This window comes from Oncorhynchus masou, chromosome 30 (genome assembly GCF_036934945.1).
Source record: "Oncorhynchus masou masou isolate Uvic2021 chromosome 30, UVic_Omas_1.1, whole genome shotgun sequence".
Taxonomy (NCBI): Eukaryota; Metazoa; Chordata; class Actinopteri; order Salmoniformes; family Salmonidae; genus Oncorhynchus; species Oncorhynchus masou.
Window position 1 is genome coordinate 17,130,349 of NC_088241.1, and position 21,423 is coordinate 17,151,771.

The 21,423-nt window shown below is 42.1% G+C and overlaps 1 protein-coding gene across 1 annotated transcript in view; it reads left to right on the forward strand.

Annotated features, from left to right (window-relative positions):
- The first annotated feature begins 16,530 nt into the window (after positions 1-16,530).
- The window catches only part of LOC135522191 (neural-cadherin-like), a 102,018-nt gene continuing 97,125 nt past the window's right edge, over positions 16,531-21,423 (forward strand). The window contains exon 1 of the mRNA XM_064948232.1: positions 16,531-17,670. Within this exon, the coding sequence (XP_064804304.1) occupies positions 16,743-17,670 (928 nt within the window). The 5' untranslated portion in view covers positions 16,531-16,742. The remainder of the gene's footprint in view (positions 17,671-21,423) is intronic.

Here is a 21,423-nt window from a genome sequence, read left to right on the forward strand (position 1 = left end):
CTGTGATCACCCAGCATCCGTTGGGGGCTCGTAATGCCATTTCCCCTCAGGCTCTAAGGCCGTAACAGGCCTACTTAGTCTTTGATGCTGGTCACATATTTGGCAAGACCTGTAGCTAATTTAAGGTTAAGGGGAAAAAATTGACTTGACTCAGTCACAGATTTGAACCCCTAAAGGAGTCCATAGGTGAAAAGAGACTGCAGACCATGGTTACTGTTTGTTTACTTAGACTGAGATGACTGACGTTAAAATCAATGACCGTGATTGGGCGGGATGGGGAAGTAGGGAAATTGAGAGCAATTCATATGTACATACCAAAATGACCAGTCAGTAACTTCAATCCATAAACAGATGAAATGTACTCCCTTAGCAACCTATGTATGTTTATAACATTTGTGAATACTATTTTCTATAAGATTACCGGAAGTTTAAGTACTTTCATCAACTGGAACAAATCTTTCATTCAAGACTTACCATTTCAACCCTACAGCTTTCAATAAGAGCCAGTAAAGTTAGAGAATTAAAATAACAATGTCCTACTTACATTTCTACCTTGACTTGGTGCTGAGACTGACAGCAGTTGATAAATTACATTTGTCGACATCGCCATGACAACGCCATAACGAATGCGAATGCCCATCTGGAGTAATTCAGCTGGTAAACATTTGGTTTCCAGAGGAGGCCCCTTTTCTACCTATAATGAGAGGGCTAGTTATTCCAGCTGTACAGGCTAAGGCAAGACCTGGGAGGTGATGGCTAAGAGCATGGAGCGATACCCAGCTAGCTAATGAGGCGAGTGCATTTGGCCGAAAACAGTGTGGGACTTCTAAGCTAACGCATACTCAAGCGAGGCAAGGCTACTTGTCCTCCGTGGCTGGAATGGAGCAGATGTTTCACATTAGGGTCCGTCGAGGGATAGAACGAGAGAGAGAGTGCAGGGGAGAGACATGCATCTTCCATTCGTCTGTCGAAAATGTCACTCTGCAATCTGAAAGCGATCAACCCGGCCAGCAGGGTAGCGAGTGAGGGCCACATGTTTCAACCAGATCTTGCCTGACTGTGTGTGTGTGTGTGTTCAGATTTCATGACAGCGGGTAACTTCCCAATGACAGGCACATGTGGCGTGATTAGCCCCACCTTCTCCTGAGGATTTCTCTAATGTCGAAGTTTTGACAAGCCATGGTAATAATTAACCTTCATGGCTGAAACCCCTACCTGCCTCACTGACTGATGCCTGCTGTTCTCATCTTCAATGCTGCAATGTCCCCCCCCCCCAAACTCCCCCCAACTTTGTAGAAATTCCACTTTACCTCTCATAATGGTGTTTTCAAAGACCTGTCAATCATTGGCGTCCGCGCTGTTCACCTAGCAACAGGGAGCGGGAAAAGTTCATTTGTGAGGATACAGGGAGAGAGAGCGAGAGAAATGGAAGAGAGAATCCTTTAAAAATTGAAGCTTGTCATTGTTTATTTCCTCTCTGGTTTACTGGGGGAAGGATTTAGTGGGTGCGCTGGCCATGGGCTATATGTGATTTAGTTGGAATTCCTTCCCTCGCTCCACTCATCTTGGCTGTGACTGACAAATAACATGGCGAGCCAACCTTAATACCACTTAATCTGAAATGCTTTATGAATCATCATTTTTTCTGTCTGTCTGTCTGTCTGTCTGTCTGTCTCGCCCGCCCGCCCTTCTTTTCTGGACTTATTACCACTGTGCCTGTACACAACATTCTCTAACAGCAAAATATGTTTATGCCTGTGTTAGTGGCATACATACAGGTATATATACTACATGTAGGTGTATATAGGCCTAAACTACTCACTTTGATTGGCAGGTGCCATATGCCAAGTGCAGACTGGCACCTCAGAGGTTTATGTACAAACCATTGTCAAGATGAGTTGTGTACCAGTTCACTATCAAGCTATAGGGAGACAGCATCTAGTGTAATAGCCTTGCATTCGTCTGGAACGTAGGGTCTGGTTGATACCTGAATGACAAATCTACTCCTTCAGGAGGGTGTTGTTGGAGGGGCCAGCAGGGGGCACTCTTCCCTCTGGTCTGACCAGACCCAGCAACACCTTCATGAGAACACAAACATACAGATGTTGTGTACCATTCCTTCACCCTCAGCAGCAGAGCATGTCCATGAGGCAAGCTTAAACCCCCTCCACTCTGCACCAAAGTGTTCTAATCCCAAATACAGACCCTGTCTCGAATACCTCCCTTCAACTCTTCACTATCCTCCTAACGCACACAGTCACACACGCGGGCACACACAGACACACAACCACACACCTCAACAACTCACCCAGTGAGAGCTATATTTGTGTCACATTCAGGTGAAGCCATTTGTGTCCCATTCCAGAGAAGATATTTTGAAATACAATTGAGCATGATTCTTATTTTGTTCAATTCCATAGACAAAACGTGTGCTGCCAGTGTGAAGTCTGACACAGAAGTAATCCAAAGACAATCGAACCAAAGCCTATACAGGGTGTGCAAGGTTCTATGATTGAGCAATAGTATAATCACGTTTTCCCCTTTCTGTCAGGGCTCGTACTCTGAACAATGGACAATTAACAAAAGACACCATGGTGCATTTTCTCTTTGAGTGTGAGAAGGTAGAGCAAGCCTGACAAAAACGGGTTTGTGTGTGTCGAGGTAACAATGCGAACAAACACCAAGCGAATCGAGGCCATGCAGAAGATGTGGCATGGAAGAGACAGGTTATTCAGAAACAAGGGGACAGGAGGAGAGGTACTTGGCGCTGGATAAACGACTGAACCATGCAGAATTCCAACGCTCTGGGCCATGCTTTGGAAAACCAACTGTCATGAGATTCTATAATAAGATCATCCTTCTAAGACGATAAGCATTTTCTTTGACTTATTTTTTCTACCTTTCAGGCAGTTTTTCTCTCGTTGCTGCCGTTGTCGTTGTCAAAAGTGTTTTTGTGTGTGTGGTTTTTTTGCGTTTGGGTCTGACATAAACAGAACTAGGACATCCGGAGAGGACCGGTGGAGAGTTTGGGCTGATATGGCACATTGCGGTGTTGTTGTCTGTTTTGCAGCAGGGTTTGTGGCATTTTATCTGGGTTACATGAGGTGCACTGACTGGCAAATACTATAGGTTCAACTGTAGTATCATCCACAATATCCCAGGGACTACAAATGTTAATGAACCTTTTACCTGAATATGCCACATGGTATGCATTGCCCATTTCAAATAAATATATGAACAGTCATAACAGTAGGCATATGGATTCATTAGTATGAGTGACCAATTAATTGCAGTCAGTAAATGAAATTCTTTGTGTCAAGGCCAAATGTCATATTGCATATGTCAATGAATGCTTATGCAGAAACCGGTATTATATTTACAAGGCATTTACCTTGGATATAAGATCATGGGGCATTATGTATTATGAGTCGTCTCACCATAGCACCCACCTCCAAGGACAAACACAGAAGCTATTGTGGCACCACTCAGCACACATTACCTGCAACATGAGGAGAAGAGTAATTTTACACATAAGACAAAGCATGAATTCATTGTCTGGTACAGATCCTTTGATTAGACTGGCTTCTCTCCTATAACAACAACATGTACCGGTGGTCGTGCCTGCACTACACTGTGTTCCTTACAGGTAAAATAAACGATCGCTCTCCACAAACTATACACTGTCACTGGGCGTTAGGCAATAACCCTTCTCAAGGGGACGGATAAATGAAGCGGACCGAATGAGAAGGTACTTTCATTGATTGCAATCAGAGAGACTTCTGGGGGGTGGTGGTTGGGAGGGGAGAAACTGCCATCGCTTTAAGAGGGGGAGACACAGGCAGAAAGATAATCAAAGGAGGGGGGATGGTGGTTAGGGGGGAGGCGGAGCTCTGATTACCCATTAGCGTTATAACGGACTGCATGATGGCAGTGGTGGGATGCGAGCTGCCAGAGGGCCTGATTTAATGATTTCCAAGCGTGGCTGGAGGCCAGAGAGACCGGAGCTCATTCACTGGTTAGCAAGTGGCCTGGCCTCTGCTTCATCGCCCGTAGGTGGGGACAGCAGCCCCTGCTGGTCGAGGGAGGAACTGGAACTTGTCTGAGGAGAGAATAGGAGGCAACTCACTGTGCATCATAACATGGTCTCTTTGAGAACTAATTGAAGCTAACAAGGACCTACTGACTACCCATAGGCTCAGGGAATGAGACCAGCATAGCGTATGATGGCATCAACTTGTTTAATATGAACTCAAACACATAGAAATAAGCTTGATGCAGGGCTCCAGGGTGGAATTGGGTGGATTACCTGACACGGGTGATAGAGTACCTGTCACACTCGATAGCCACTGGTAAATTTTGAGGATGAACAGGAGGGTAAGGCCACAGCACAGAGGGAGGCGTGGCGGTTCTGGGAGGAGGGGTGCAGACAGATTGGTGTGACAATGAATAATGATGTAATGAAGGGAGATTGATGGGCAGTCATCACTGCTCTGCTGATTTCAGAGATTGAAGTGGTCTCTCTCTCTCCCTCCTCCCCTTAAGTTTATCTTACCTTCTCTCTTTCAGAAGAAGAAGGGATGATGAGGAGGGTGCTAATGTCAGTCTTTGTCCACTGGATTTTGTGTGAGTGGGAGCTCTGAGATCGCCAAATAGTTCAGGTTAGAGACTGGGGGAAATGTAAGCTGATAGATCAATGGCCAAGGTTAACTTCTACATGAAACGGATGGTCACAGTGTTCCATGGATGGCACAGGGGAAGCAGGGTGTGGCTGTTAGGACTGTGGATGTGTTATACACACTCAGATCCCAAGGGGCACTATGACACTCTCCCACAGTCCCACACACATACCAGTAGTGACATGCAGCACTACACAAAGCCAGAGATCTGATACATAAAACAGGGAACCCCCCCAACCTCTACACACACACACACAACCTGAATACGGCTGAATAATTCTCCCTCTGTGTTTTCAAGGGGAGGAGGTGGGACCCACCTGACATTAATTTGACTGTCAGCTCAGTTCACACTATTCAGAGATGGAGAGAGAGAATGTGAGAGGGATAAATAGAGGAAGGAATAATGTGGATGGAAAGAGGAGAGGGAGGTGTCTGTGACAGGGAGATGAAGAGCAGGGAAAGTGTTGGGGAAAAAGTGGGTGAAAAGGAAGAGAATGAGACAAACTGAGCACGGAAAGAAACACTTGTCAGTTCTCTTGGCCTTAGATGGCGGTTCTAAGGTCAAGGTTCACCAGATTGCATTCTTTTCCTCTCTTACTCACTGTCACTTTTTTTCTGCAGAGAGGCATGCCAAAATATGATGAAAGACTGGCGTGAGTGCCAGCGACACAAAATTCGACACCGTCAACTACAAACCCATTCCCCTGTCACACACGTGCTGCATTTCGGGGTAAATTGCTGTAATTTGTGTTACGGCTTTTCAAAAGACGACCGAGGTGGGGGGGCTTTTTTCCTTGCTGCAGGGGCCGATCGTTTTATGACTGGAGTTTTCATGCTTACCCTATTCCCCATTAACTGTATAAAACAAATATATATATACACATATAGTTGAAGTCGGAAGTTTACATACACTTAGGTTGGAGTCATTAAAACTCATTTTTCAACCACTCCACAAATATCTTGTTAACAAACTATAGTTTTGGCAAGTCGGTTAGGACATCTACTTTGTGCATGACACAAGTCATTTTTCCAACAATTGTTTACAAACAGATTATTTCACTTATAATTCACTGTATCACAATTCCAGTGGGTCAGAAGTTTACATACACTATGTTGACTGTGCCTTTGAACAGTTTGGAAAATTCCAGAAAATTATGTCATGGCTTTAGAAGCTTCTGATAGGCTAATTGACTAATTAAGTCTGGTTCATCCTTGGGAGCAATTTCCAAATGCCTGAAGTAACCACGTTCATCTGTACAAACAATAGTACGCAAGTATAAACACCATGGGACCACGCAGCCATCATTCCGCTCAGGAAGGAGACCCGTTCTGTCTCCTAGAGATTAATGTACTTTGGTACGAAAAGTGCAAATAAATCCCAGAACAACAGAAAAGGACCTTGTGAATATGCTGGAGGAAACATGTACAAAAGTATCTATATCCACATTAAAACGAGTCCTATATCGACATAACCTGAAAGGACGCTCAGCAAGGAAGAAGCCACTGCTCCAAGGCCCCCATAAAAAAGACTATGGTTTGCACCTGCACATGGGGACAAAGATTGTGCTTTTTGGAGAAATGTTCTCTGGTCTGATAAAACAAAAATAGAACTGTTTGGCCATAATGACCATCGTTATGTTTGGTGGAAAAAGGGGGAGGCTTGCAAGCCGAAGAACACCATCCCAACCGTGAAGCACGGGGGTGGCAGCATCATGTTGTGGGGTGCTTTGCTGCAGGAGGGACTGGAGCACTTCACAAAATAAATGGCATCATGAGGTAGGAAAATGATGTGGATATATTGAAGCAACATCTAAAGACATCAGTCAGGAAGTTAAAGCTTGGTTGCAAATGGGTCTTCCAAATGGACAATGACCTCAAGCATGCTTCCAAAGTTGAGGCAAAATGGCTTAAGGACAACAAAGTCAAGGTATTGGAGTGGCCATCACAAAGCCCTGACCTCAATCCCATAGAACATTTGTGGGCAGAACTGAAAAAGCGTGTGTGAGCAAGGAGGCCTACAAACCTGACTCATACACCAGCTCTGTCAGGAGGAATGGGCCAAAATTCACCCAACTTATTGTGGGAAGCTTGTGGAAGGCTACCCAAAACATTTGACCCAAATGAAACAATTTAAAGGCAATGCTACCAAATACTAATTGAGTGTATGTTAACTTCTGACCCACTGGGAATGTGATGAAAGAAAAAAAAGCTGAAATAAATCTCTCTCTCTACTATTATTCTGAAAGTTTGCATTCTTAAAATAGTGGTGATCCTAACTGACCTAAAACATGGATTTTGTCAGGAATTGTGAAATTAAATGTCAGGAATTGTGAAAAACTGAGTTTAAATGTATTTGGCTAAGGTGTATGTAAACTTCCAACTTCAACTGTATGCATGCACGCACGCAGGAAACACTTTGAAGTTTATTGAAATGTGAAAGGAATGTAGTAGAAAAAAACACAATAGATCTGGTAAAAGATAATACAAAGAAAAAAAACAACCATTCTTTTGTATTTTTTTGTACCATCATCTTTGAAATGCAAGAGAATTGCAATAATGTATTATTCCAGCCCAGGTGCAATTTAGATTTTGGCCACTAGATGGCATCAGTGTATGTGCAAAGTTTTAGACTGATCCAATGAACCATTGCATTTCTGTTCAAAATGTTGTATCAAGACTGCCCTAATGTGCCTAATTTGTTTATTAAAAACTTTTCATGTTCCAAATTGTGCACTCTCCTCAAATAATTGCATGGTATTCTTTCACTGTAATAGCTACTGTAAATTGGACAGTGCAGTTAGATTAACCAGAATGCCAATATCAGATATGTCTATGTCCTGGGAAAGTTTCTTGTTACTTACAACCTCATGCTAATCGCATTAGCCTACGTTAGCTCAACAGTCCAGTGGAAGGGACATCAATCCCGAAGAAGTTTTAATGGGCAAGTGGGCATGATCGAAATCAAAACCCAACCCCATGTAAGTTGTGACAAACTATGTTACACAAATCTCACAAAACTGAGTTTTGTAATATACTGACTTTATGACCAAAATTGTCCTACTTAATTTTTTTAGTTAATTTTGGCACTGGAATAATGCTGCGTTCATAAACAAATAGGAATGGTAGTATTTTCCACATACGATTGGGAAAAATCCACATGAACGCCTCTCCAACTTGTAATTACTAGTAGGAAACTCATCTATCATCCCTGAGGTCCGACTTCTCCAACATGCTGACCTCTGACGTTGCCTACTAAATAAATGGCCTTGATAACAGCATTTTTGCCTGATAAATGTAACAACAAAATATTATTTATAAAAATAAATATATTTCTATGTTTTTGAACACTATAATTTGTTTACAAATATGATAGCTGTAGTTTTAGTTTATGGTTGATGGCCAATCGCCGTTTCTCAACTAGTTCAAAGTACGTGAATACATCCAACTGGTTTTTACAGCTTCACAACTGGTAAGTACCACCTTCCCACTTGGTTATGAACACAGCATAAATGTTTCTTACACTGAACAAAAATATAAACATGCAACATTTCTAAATATTTTACTGAGTTATAGTTCATATAAGAAAATCAGCCAAATTTAAAAAAAAAATCATTAGGCCCTAATCTATGGATTTCACATTACTGGGAATACAGATATGCATCTGTTGGTCACAGATACCTTAAAAAATGTTAGGGGCATGGATCAGAAAACCAGTCAGCATTTGGGTGACCACCACCAGTCTCATGCAGCGCAACATCTGCTTTACATAGAGTCGATCAGGCTGTTGATTGTGGCCTGTGGAATGTTGTCCCACTCCTCTTCAACAGCTGTGCAAAGTTGCTGGATATTGGCGGGAATTGGAACACGCTGTTGTACACATTGATCCAGAGCATCCCAAACATGTTCAACAGGTAACATGTCAGGTGAGTATGCAGGCCATGGAAGAATTGGGAAATGTTTCACTTCCAGGAATTGTGTACAGATCCTTGCGATAAGGGGCCGTGCTTTATCATGCTCATACATGAGGTGATGGATCATGCTCATACAAAGGTGATGGATCTCAACGGCATCTCTGTGCATTCAAATTGCCATAGATAAGGATCTCATCACGGCATCTCTGTGCATTCAAATTGCCATAGATAAAATGCAATTGTGTTCGTTGTCTATAGCTTATGCCTGTCTATACCATAACTCCACTGCCACCATGGGGCACTCTGTTCACATTTACATTTACATTTAAGTCATTTGGCAGACGCTCTTATCCAGAGCGACTTACAAATTGGTGAATTCACCTTATGACATCCAGTGGAACAGCCACTTTACAATAGTGCATCTAAATCATTTAAGGGGGGGGGGTGAGAAGGATTACTTTATCCTATCCTAGGTATTCCTTAAAGAGGTGGGGTTTCAGGTGTCTCCGGAAGGTGGTGATTGACTCCGCTGTCCTGGCGTCGTGAGGGAGTTCACAACGTAGACATCAGAAAAACGCTCACCCAAACGAAGCCATACACATGGTTCGCGATTGTGAGGCTTTTTGGACGTACTGCCAAATTCTCTAAAACGACGTTGGAGGCAGCGTAGAGAAAAGGACATTAAATTCTCTGGCAACAGCTCTGGTGGACATTCCTGCAGTCAGCATGTCAATTGTACGCTCCCTCAAAACTTCTGTGGCATTGTGTTGTGTGACAAAACTGCACATTTTAGAGTTGCCTTTTATTGTCCCCAGCACAAGGTTTCAACTGTGTAATGATCATGCTGTTTAATCAGCTTCTTAGTATGCCACACCTGTCAGGTGTATGGATTATCTTGGCAAAGGCGAAATGCTCACTAACAGGGATGTAAACAAATTTGTGCACAACATTTGAGAGAAATAAGGTTTTTGTGCGTCTGGAAAATTTCTGCGATCTTTTATTCCAGCTCATGAAACACTTTACATGTTGCGTTTAAATATTTGTTCAGTATGTATTTTTGTTCAGTGTTTATTGATGCCACATAGGCCGTTTTCAACCAGAGAAATTGGTTATTGAGTTCAGTTGCCCTTTAAACGGCATGCAGATATACTGCATAGGCTACACTCAACAGGCTTGGAGGTTTGGTCAATAAAACTCTAAAAGGAACATCTCTGGCAGTAGCCTAGCACCCAGAAACAATATTGATCTCTGCAGATTGCACTTTCATTGAAAAGGATCCTCAACAAATTATTTCCAGTGAATGAGAGACAGCAAATACTGAGGGTCAACCTAGATTAGGCCTACTCATTTTGGTGTCTCGTTATCATGTAGTCTACATTTTGGACGCTTTTCATCAAATGAGGATCAATCTTGACTGCCTGTCACTAGGAGTTGAAATTACAAACATATTGGTGAGAAGGCTTTTGTTGTGTTGTTTCGTTATCACTGCAAGAATGTGCAAACAACTCCAAAATAGGTAAGGTAGACCAATTAGCCTAACACAATTTGTAAGCATGTTTTCAGCTCCAAAAATGTAATTTCGTCAATGAACACAGTTATTTGTTGAGAAAGGTTCAAATAAAGTTATTTCATTTGATATTCACACTACTGGTGAAAAGTTTTAGAACACTTCCTCATTCAAGGGTTTTTCTTTATTTTTACTATTTTCTACATTGTAGAATGATAGTGAAGACATCAAAACTATGAAATAACACATATGGAATCATGTATTAACCAAAAAAGTGTTAAACAAATCACAATATATTTTATATTTGAGATTCTTCAAATAGCCACCTTTGCCTTGATGACAGCTTTGCACACTCTTGGCATTCTCTCAACCAGCTTCACCTGGAAGGCATTTCCAACAGTCTTGAAGGAGTTCCCACATATGCTGAGCACTTGTTGGCTGCTTTTCCTTCACTCTGCGGTCCGACTCATCCCAAACCATCTCAATTTGGTTGAGGTCGTGTGATAGTGGAGGCCAGGTCATCTGATGCTGCACTCCATCACTCTCCTTCTTGATAAAATAGCCCTTACACAGCCTGGAGGTGTGTTGGGTTATTGTCCTGTTGAAAAACAAATGATTGTTGTGATAATTGCGTTGTTTGCTCTATAATCTGTTTGTTTACATGCCTTGACACCACGATATATCAGCCTAAAGCCGAGACAATAAGAAGACAGTGGCAGAATAAATTCAACCTCAAATTAGTTTCATTACAAAACCGGGGAACAACACCTGTCCTGTGAAGTCAAAACATATTGCATGGTCAAACAGGTTAATGTTCGGACCACGAAACAACTATTAATTTAGAACCACTGAGACTTACCGCAAGTTGCAAAGAAAACAGGAGCTGCCTCCACTATTCCAGCACCATTTCAACATCATCTTATCAACTATGCTTAGTCTAATACAGTTACAACTAAAAGATATCAAAAACTATTTAGTCCAATCAACGTAAGCTAAATATGACGTGGCTGTCCATGGTCCTGATTTGTGTGCGTTTTGTGTGTGTGTGTGTGTGTGTGTGGGGGTGCATGCAAGTAGAAATAAACATGTTAACTCACCTTAATTATAGAGAAACGACAATGCCATCCGCCTCTTTCATGTTACATAAACCGTCTTTGAATTTTTCATACATTGCACACTTTAAGTTTTTGTTGTCCTACACTACCCGGCTAAAATACTTGCTCACTAGCCTAACTTCATTTCATGGGCAATGATAGGCCAGGCCAGCTAGTTAACATGAGCATACCACATCTAACTACATGGTGAACTTCCGTCCTCAGGGGAACAATGTATGGATTTATGGTTGGATCAGAATCGCCTGTATAATCAATGGCCAGTACAGAGAATTAAGTAAAACCACAAGTCTAAATCTCCATCAATGGCTAATTTAAGAAATGGATGATTTTAGCTAGCTAGCTAGCCACCGGACAACAACAACACAACGAGATGCAACAATAGTGACATTTGGCTGGTGATGTGATTGGTCTTGAGACAAATCCAAACTAGCTTCTCTTGACACTTTAACAACAATGCCATACTCTTTCTGACCAGACAGCATCAGATAGATACAAAACACATACTGAGACAGAGGGGCGCTGTTTCATTCTACTCGGATGCTTTCTTCCTTGACATGCATTCAGTCTCTTGCGGATTGAAAAAAAAAATATATTAAATGCAGAGAGACGAAAGATACATTATTTTTCATGTTATTTTGTTAGTTTTTTGTTGGTATATTAAAGATAATATTAAGGAAATATTAATTTTCTTATAGGATGTTGGCTACCTGAGCTTTGGGCCGGTGTATATTCAGTAGTTGGATTCCGTTGCAAAACATTTTGTAAAACGTTTGTCAAATAGACACTGATTTTCGTTGCAAAACGTTTTAGTTTGGAGCAGTTTCAGTTGCAAATCCTTTTGCAACATAGTAAAAGTAAATCCGGGACACTTCAATTAGTATGATATGATACATTTGGTATGGTTACATAAGACCAGTGGTGGGCCGTCAGGGCCAGCAAGGCCTTCTCTGCTGGCCTAAACATCATCAGAATATCATTTTTTTTTTAAATATATTTTCCCACAAATATGTATTAAATTATTCCCCAGAGTAAGAGTTACACTCTTCATTTCATAGCGTTCCTCTTGGTTGCACTGCTTCCAGCCCCAGGTTGAGATTTGGAGGGCTGGTCTTTATGTTAGATATTTTATCCAATCATATTCAGCCATCATGTGTTGCCAGGGGTCTAAAATCTGCCCTCAGGCCTTCAGAATCAACAGTGCGGGAGCTTGTAGCTTAAAGTGAATGGAAATTAAAATTTATTGTCAACCAATCAGCTTTAGAGTTTGCTATTGTATGCCTGCTGGCTGGCTTCAGTGTTACACAGGAGCCAGCTAGCAGGCGTATTGCCTGCACGTCTTTTGATTGGATTACCAATATTGAGAGGCAGGTCCTATATGGGCAGGTAATTGATCAACGAATTACTACTAAGCTGTTTTTTCAACCCACAATGGCGAAAGGAGAAGATGTCGATTTGGTCGAGGATATAATTATAACGCCATTCTCAAGACAAACTTTTCAAGAAAAGTTAGACATTGTCAGGAGAGGTAGACGCCGACGCTACAAAGCCGACGCTACAAAGACAGGCTCCGAGAAGCACTGCAAACTCTACTGCTGGGAATGCCTATTATTTGCAAGTGATCCATTTGGTGTTTGGAGCCACACTGGCTTTGCAAACCTGAGTTGTCTAACCAAGGTAGCAACGAGACACCAAAGTACGGCTGGGCAGTTACAAACAATGGTGCTTTTGAAAACTTTTGGGACACCCGAGTGGATCTACAGCTCAACGAACAAGCGCGCAGGGCAACAAAGCTGCACAATGAAAAGGTATTATACTCTTCCCCTGCAATTCTCTGAATAAAAACGTCAATTTCAAGGTGATGCAACGCCTGGTTATACTGCGTTTCTGTCTAAATGTATAGTGTCTAGAGCCATGGCATCATAATGATGGTAATAAGAGGTGGATTAATTCGGGTGGGACTGTGTAGGACTTCACTGAAGGCCCAGGCCCCAGAACCCATGGCACGCTACTGCATACGACAGATGGTCAGGGTGGATGGGTGGGCATATAATGCGAATGTCTAGCAACCAAAAGGTTTTGAGTTTGGATCTCTTCACTGATAACTTTAGAATTTTAGATAATTAGCTAACTACTTACTACTTTTTAGCTACTTTGCAACTGCTTAGCATGTTAGCTAACCCTTCCCCAAACCTTAACCCTAGCCCTTTTAGCTAACCCTAACCTTAACCCTTTTAGCAAACCCTTCCACTAACTCTAACCTTAACCCTTTTAGCAAACCCTTCCACTAACTCTAACTTTAACCCTTTTAGCAAACCCTTCCCCTAATTCTAACCTTAACCCTTTTAGCAAACCCTTCCACTAACCCTAACCGTAATCCTTTTAGCAAACCCTTCTACTAACCCTAACCGTAACCCTTTTAGCAAACCCTTCCCCTTCCCCTAACCCTAACCTGAACCCTTTTAGCAAACCCTTCCCCTTCCCCTAACCCTAACCTTAACCCTTTTAGAAAGCCCTTCCCCTAACTCTAACCTTAACCCTTTTAGCAAACCCTTCCCCTAATTCTAACCTTAACCCTTTTAGCAAAACCTTCCCCTTATTCTAACCTTAACCCTTTTAGCAGACCCTTTCCCTAACTCTAACCTTAACCCTTTTAGCAAACCCTTCCCCTAACTCTAACCTTAACCCTTTTAGCAAACCCTTCCCTAACTCTAACCTTAACCCTTTTAGCAAACCCTTCCCTAACTCTAACCGTAACCCTTTTAGCAAACCCTTCCCCTAACTCTAACCTAATCCTTTTAGCAAACCCTTTTAGCTTTTAGCAAACCCTTCCCCTTCCCCTAACCCTAACCTGAACCTTTTAGCAAACCCTTCCCCTTTAACCCTAAAACCCTTTTAGAAAGCCCCCCTAACTCTAACCTTAACCCTTTTAGCAAACCCTTCCCCTAATTCTAACCTTAACCCTTTTAGCAAAACCCTTATTCTAACCTTAACCCTTTTAGCAACTTTCCCTAACTCTAACCTTAACCCTTTTAGCAAACCCTTCCCCTAACTCTAACCTTAACCCTTTTAGCAAACCCTTCCCCTAACTCTAACCTTAACCCTTTTAGCAAACCCTTCCCCTAACTCTAACCTTAACCCTTTTAGCAAACCCTTCCCCTAACTCTAACCTTAACCCTTTTAGCAAACCCTTCCCCTAACTCTAACCGTAACCCTTTTAGCAAACCTTAACCCTTAGCAAACCCCCCTAACTCTAACCTTAACCCTTTTAGCAAACCCTTCCCCTAACTCTAACCTTAACCCTTTTAGCAAACCCTTCCCCTAACTCTAACCGTAACCCTTTTAGCAAACCCTTCCACTAACCCTAACCGTAACCCTTTTAGCAAACCCTTCCACTAACCCTAACTGTAACCCTTTTAGCAAACCCTTCCCCTTCCCCTAACCCTAACCTGAACCCTTTTAGCAAACCCTTCCCCTTCCCCTAACCCTAACCTTAACCCTTTTAGAAAGCCCTTCCCCTAACTCTAACCTTAACCCTTTTAGCAAACCCTTCCCCTAATTCTAACCTTAACCCTTTAACCTAACTCCTTAACTTAACCATAACCACTAACCCCTAGCCTAGCCAATGTTAGCCAGCGAACTAACATTAGACACCTAGCTAGAATTCGTAACATATCATATATTTAGCAAATTCTCAACATATTGTATGTTTAGAAAATTCTGAACATATAATATGAATTGTAATTGTAATTAGAAACGTATAGAAAATGGGTGGACAACCACAAATGAATACTTACCATTCGAAACGTAACATATCATACTAAATTGAGAGTACTGAATTTACGTACAAAATCATACAAAATTCTCTGAGACCAGGTTGATAATATTGGTCCTCATATTGGTCTCCAATGGTAATGTAAGGATTAGGCTACATAAATCACAAGTGAAATGCAATGCGGAGGTCGATGATTACTTCTTGACTTGAAGCAGAATTTTTATTGATCCAGTCCCAAAATGCATTTGTGGTTGAACTCTGAGAAAATAAATAGCCTAAACATTTCAGTGGAATGGCAGTAGGCCTAACTGGCTATCCTCTTCTCATTGTTCAGGGAGGGACATTTTGTGTGGTTCAACACCATTTGGCATGGTAGGGCCATGGTCTGTATTTCAAGTTTCCACACAATAGTGAGACTTCACTTATGATAATAATGGTGTATTACATTGGGGTCCCATATGGTAAGGCAGCAGACAGTACGGAATGACAAATACATGGTTGCAGGTCCAAGTTCCCCTTGAGCTACACCCAGAAGATGTTGCGTGGGTATCAGAAGTGAGGATGGGTGACCAAGGACAAGCCATCAGAGGTGTGTACTGGAGCCATGTGAGCGATTGGACTTGTGACTGACCCAATGCAGGTATTTGTCCAAATCTTCACTCATCATGGTGTGGTCAGTTTATCCTCCAATTAAATTACAATGAATTCAATCTACAGAATAAACAAGAGGTCGTTCTGTAAATGTCAAGGTTTGGCGCAAGCTAATCAATCAGACACTTTATGTTGACAAATTTCAAAGGTGTAACCGTGATGATTATACATTAAGTTATTAAGTTCTGTCTAAACACATTCCATTAAAGGAAAACTCCCCCCCCAAATGATGTATTTTGGTACTTGTTTTATTTGTCCATTGTTGATATGAATGAGTGACACATCTATAACACACATTTCTATGTGAATTTGGTTGGTGCCCCAAAAGTTTACATTTTGCAGCTTTAATATATTTTGGGGTTTTATTAGACTATTCTATTATATAATGTTGAGAAGCCAAATTGGTTCCCGACGTCACACGTTGAAAGCAGAACAATCTACTCCAACTGGGAACCATAAAAAATATAAAAATGTCAAAATAACTTTTGTTTAGCATAAAGCCTTTCCATTAAGGGAGGTAAATCCAGACAACATTTGAGGTCTATAATGTTGCCTGTAGTGCAGCCCAAAAGAACACTGATAACAGTTGGCCAAAACCCAAGAAAACGAATGTGTATTCTGGGGATATGTCTCTCCAGCAAACAAAACTCACCCATTGCTTACACACAGCATTTTACATTGTGGGCCTGAATACTAAAAGCTATCCAACGTTCGTCTCCTGCGCAGCGAAATCAAACTGCGTGTGGGCTGGCCGATAGCTGTCTTTCCGTCCCATTCCGATCTCCGATTGGCTGTGCCTCGAAGGGCGGTGATCATAGTACCACATGGAGCATCTGCAGCGTGTAGCCTATGCCTGTCAGTGTAGAATTCATCCTCTCTGTTCTCAAGTGATGCTTCACGGAATAAACTGGAAGCGAACTTGTCACTTTAGCGTTGTTCTTTGAGGGACTGCTACTTTTTCATTGCTGAAGCATTGCAATTTTGGGGACATTTACACCATATATCTACTCACCTAGTACACCTAGTATTAATAACAATACTTGTTCGATTATTTATGCCGCAAAAAACTTTTATGTTGTACTAGAGTGACAACACTGATTTGATGGAAACATGACGGGAGCTACAAACGGAACCGTAGCCCTGAAGACATTTTTTCTTGTCGCATTGGTTTCATTTTCAACAGGGAATTCAAAGCTGCCTGTGTATTATGGACAAATTGTGGAGAACTCGCCCGCTGGAACAGTGGTGGATTGGGTCGCTTTACCGGTTGGAAACAACTGTCATGTTTCGGAACTGGACATTGCTTTGGAAGGGAAGGACGCATCAGCTTTTCGTTTGGTTTACCTTCACGGAGAACAGCATCTTATTTTGAAATCCACAGAAACTTTGGACAGAGAGTTTATAGCAGTGTACAATTTGAAGGTTGTGCTTTCTGGTTGTTTGAATAGTGCCGTGGTGATTAAAATAGAGGTGCTTGATTCAAACGACAACATACCCCGGTTCATCGAGGGAAACGAAAGGGTAAAAGTTGATGAATTGACCCCTATCGGTTCCGAATTGGTCCGTCTTTTTGCAAAGGATTCCGACGGTGGAATGAATGGCCGGGTCACTTATTACGCATCTCCAAAATGCCAACATGTGTACGTAGTTCCCCAAACCGGACAGGTAATGCTTGTCAGTTCTCTCATTGGTGTCATGAACCTAACAGTCCGTATTTACGCTCAAGATAATGGAGATGTCGCATTGATAAGTAAGCCGGTGACACTTCACCTTGATGTGCAGAGACCTGCTGTCTCGAAGGTTAGGAGGCCCCGAGCTGTCTCCGAGGAACTGTCCTACACAGTGACCGTCTCAGAGGATGTCAAAGTCGGTGACATGATATTCACGGTGCCTGACCTGAAGTTTGAGAAAAGGTGGTTCGAGATAATAGTTGAGGCGGACTCCCCGGTTCAGATCGAGAGGGACTCGGGTCGTCTGTATCTCGCGCACAGACTGAAGTCCCCCGCAGAGGTCATGGTCAAAATCCAAAACCTCAGAGGTAAGGATGGAGTGTAAATGTGCGGAAAGGTGCAGTGTCGTGTGTTTTCAGTGTTTTTCCCATTAAAAGTTGCCAGTTGTCTGAGGCATCTGTCTCTTTGGAAAATGTAGGCTCTGCCTATGCCATTGGTACAGTGTTGAATGGGGCTCATTTGGGAAAGTCTCTCTCGCGGTGCACCATTACTATATCCGACACTCATGTGAAACAGTATTTTATAGGTCTAAGCATCATTGTGAGTGAGAGACTCAGCGTATCCTATTGTATTTGCTCAGGGCTTTTAGATAAAGTTTACTTGTTATAGAAAAAAACATGTTTAGCTATTTATTAGGCTGCAATGTAAAACAATGAATTAAAAAGATAATCGCGCACGTCCGTGGAATAATTACAAAATTGGACAATAACTTGATATCAGGTGTGAATAAAGTGATGTTTGGTTTGGGTATATTGCTATTTCATCCGTTGGATGCGCGAGCTGAGCTGCAGCACCTTGTGCAGTAGAAGATCAGTTGGCAACGGAACCTGGCAGTATCTTATTAATTCAGAATTCCTTATGGCCGATGTTTTTGTTGTTTTGCACAATATATAGCCTACATTTTGAAGTACAATATAGACTTTTATTCAATGAGTCTTAATTCTACTGCATGGCCAGTTGTCATTCAGGCTGTGCGTAATGATATTCACAAGAACCTATTTGGCTATTTATCGCACTCTGGGATGCATGTGTCCGCTCTATGTTGATTACACATCATCGACACGCTAGGTGAAGGTGTTATTTGTTGCCGGCTGGTCGCTAATTGGGTAAACAGGATTATAGCACTTGGATGATGGAAATGTGTGTGTGGCTATGCATGCAAGACACGTCTGCCCACTGTCCCCAGTGCCCAACACATGAGTGTCAATGTATGGGTGTGCACTGGCGCTATTAAGGACATGAGCATCTGTATCATTTTTGCCAATAAGATCTTATGCACAAAGAAATTCATTTTTGGTTGCTTTTCTGTATCCTAAACCAAGCGACTGTACCATTATGCTAATTTTAGGCTTAAGAATTGTGATGCTGGATATAGTTGAAGACATTACCGTAGCCTGTATAACAGGCCTAACGATTAGCCTGTTTTTTTAGATGACAGTCACAACTGAAATACATGTTATTGCTCGGATTTAGACTGTGATTGAATTCAGACATTAACATCATATCATGAAAAGTTGTCCAGGTGAGGATTTGGCCAAGTCCCTAAATCACGACATCTGCTAGTTTAAGGAAAAGTCTCCTCTGACATGCCAAGTGGATCGAGAGGTAATTAAGTTTTTCAAACGAGAACTCTGCCTCATCCACTGTTTATTTAGAGTAATTGTGATTATTTATTCACATTGACATTCCTAGTCTGGCACATGTGGTCTTACAAACCTAGACAACGGACTTCTCAGGAGATAGTTTGTTTGTGTAAGGGACTTTGGAGTCTGGTTTATGCAGTGGTGCTCTCATGCGTAAAGTTAACTAGAATTCAAATTTTCCGCACTAAACTCATTACTCAGTATTTATTGCATTGTTGTAATGTTGTGCTACAACATATGATTAAACCACGGAAACCTAAAGTCACGTTCAATTAGCGCTTAATTATTAAACACAAGCTTCACCCGACAAATTAGGTCAACCAACAGATTGTCTACATGATTTATATTGTCGGCGCTGCATAACAATGATATATGAATTAATAAAACCTTACCCTCCCCCGGATGCTAACGGAAGCTTCTCCCATGAAGATAATGTCGTCTTACATCTTGTTGAAGTCCTCAATTTGAATATGAGTAGATAGATTATAATATAGATGTTGTGCTGCTAGGAGGAATGTTCTTGTACAAGCTGCAGAGATGAGGGGGAAAATACTTTTCTTTTGATACTGGAGCGAGTTCAAATAGAATAACGACCGAAATGTACTGTGTGGAATTGTCAAAATGGAGCAGGGACACTTTTAACTATCAGCATAACCAAAATGCTTGAGAGAGCCCCCCCACAAGAGTCTATACACAGACCCAGTGTGCCTGTGTAGTCTTTATGTCAAACTATAACGCTGATGTCTGCATGTGTTGTAAGGATGTCTGCATGTGTGATCACTGCACATCCAAATTATAGCCTAGGCCTATATATTCTTAATGGTGTCCAAGTGTTTGTTTGTGAGATTTGTTTGATAATGCATATTATCTCCCCTTATAGCCAATTAAAAGTATTACATTCACTGCATAATACCTTAAACACATGCAGCTTAGATACATTCACTGGCATGGGGGATGTCTTGGAGTAAACCACATGTAATCAGCAGAAGTATTGTTCTCCTCACTTGCGGCCATGCTAGGGAGAGCGCCAATGCAAAGGTCTTTGGGGACAGAATTACTGTTCAAACTATTGTCTAGCCGAGTGCCACTGTGCCACATTCCGTTTGAGTGTGTTAGAAGAGGAATAGTTATTTTATCCTGTTCTAAAGAGTAGATGCTTTCAGAGAATACAATCGGCCCCAAGTGTGTGGATGGGTCTAGATTACTTTCCACCCCTTTGTTTGTCTTTCCACACACACACACACACACACACACACACACACACACACACACACACACACACACACACACACACACACACACACACACACACACACACACACACACACACACACACACACACACACACACACACACACACACACACACACACACACACACACACACACAGTGTTTCTCTTTCTCCTCACTTTTCGTCTTTGTCTGCCATGTCTGGCACTTCTTAGGCCTTTCAATGCCAGCTGTAGAACAGATTCAAGTACTGTATTTATTTCTGGATGTGAATTGAAGTTGTCTTTCACTTGAAGAAAGCTCAATATTACTGATCTGTTATGTGCTGTACATGCACGCATACATGTGTGTTCCTACATTTGTGTCTTCCCATGTGTCCTTGTAGGCCACATTGACCTTGCTTAAACCTGTGAGTGGGAAGACAAGGTTCAGAGGACACTAGTGTTGGTGACTCAACTTTGGTGTCAAATACCATTTAATTAACAAGCCGGTCACACACACAGTGGTTTGTCTTGAGCCATTATAGCATTATGTGTATACACGGCTGGGGAGGGCATTATGTGTATAAAGGGGACTTATGCATTTCCAGGGCCACTTAAAAATGATTTTGCACAGGGCAGTGTGCCCCCTTCCAATATCAAGGCCAGGCAGGCTCTCCATCTGGCTTTGCGCCCCTTATTCTAAGAAGAATTAGTGGTCCATTGGTCATATTTGTTTTCCATGTGGTTTCCTTTCAAACATTTTGATTTCTGCAGCCCTGGTTAGTTGCTTGAGGGGGGCTCGGCACTCCGCCCTCGGCACATGTAGGTGAAACACTGCAAGTAGAGCCGACTCAATGTGTGTGCATGTGTGTGTCTACAGTACAATGCTGAGGGGCACTTTTTCCCGAGTCTCTATCTCCATGATGTGTGTATTGGCTTAGTAAATGCCGATAATGGATTGTGTGTGTCGAGTGTGTGGGAGAGCTCCGTTCCTTCCATTCCCCTGCCCTAGAGGGATCCAGGGATAGCACCCATGAAAGTTTGGAAAACCTCTGCGAGAAACAACTTTATCTTTCCCCGAACACAGCAGGGAGAGCTGGCCCTGGGCTGATGGAACGAGTGAAAAAGAAAGGGAGGCAAAGGGAGAGAAATGAGAGAGACTAGAAAGTACCTTCGTCAGCTGGCGGAAAAGGAGGTTGATAAATTG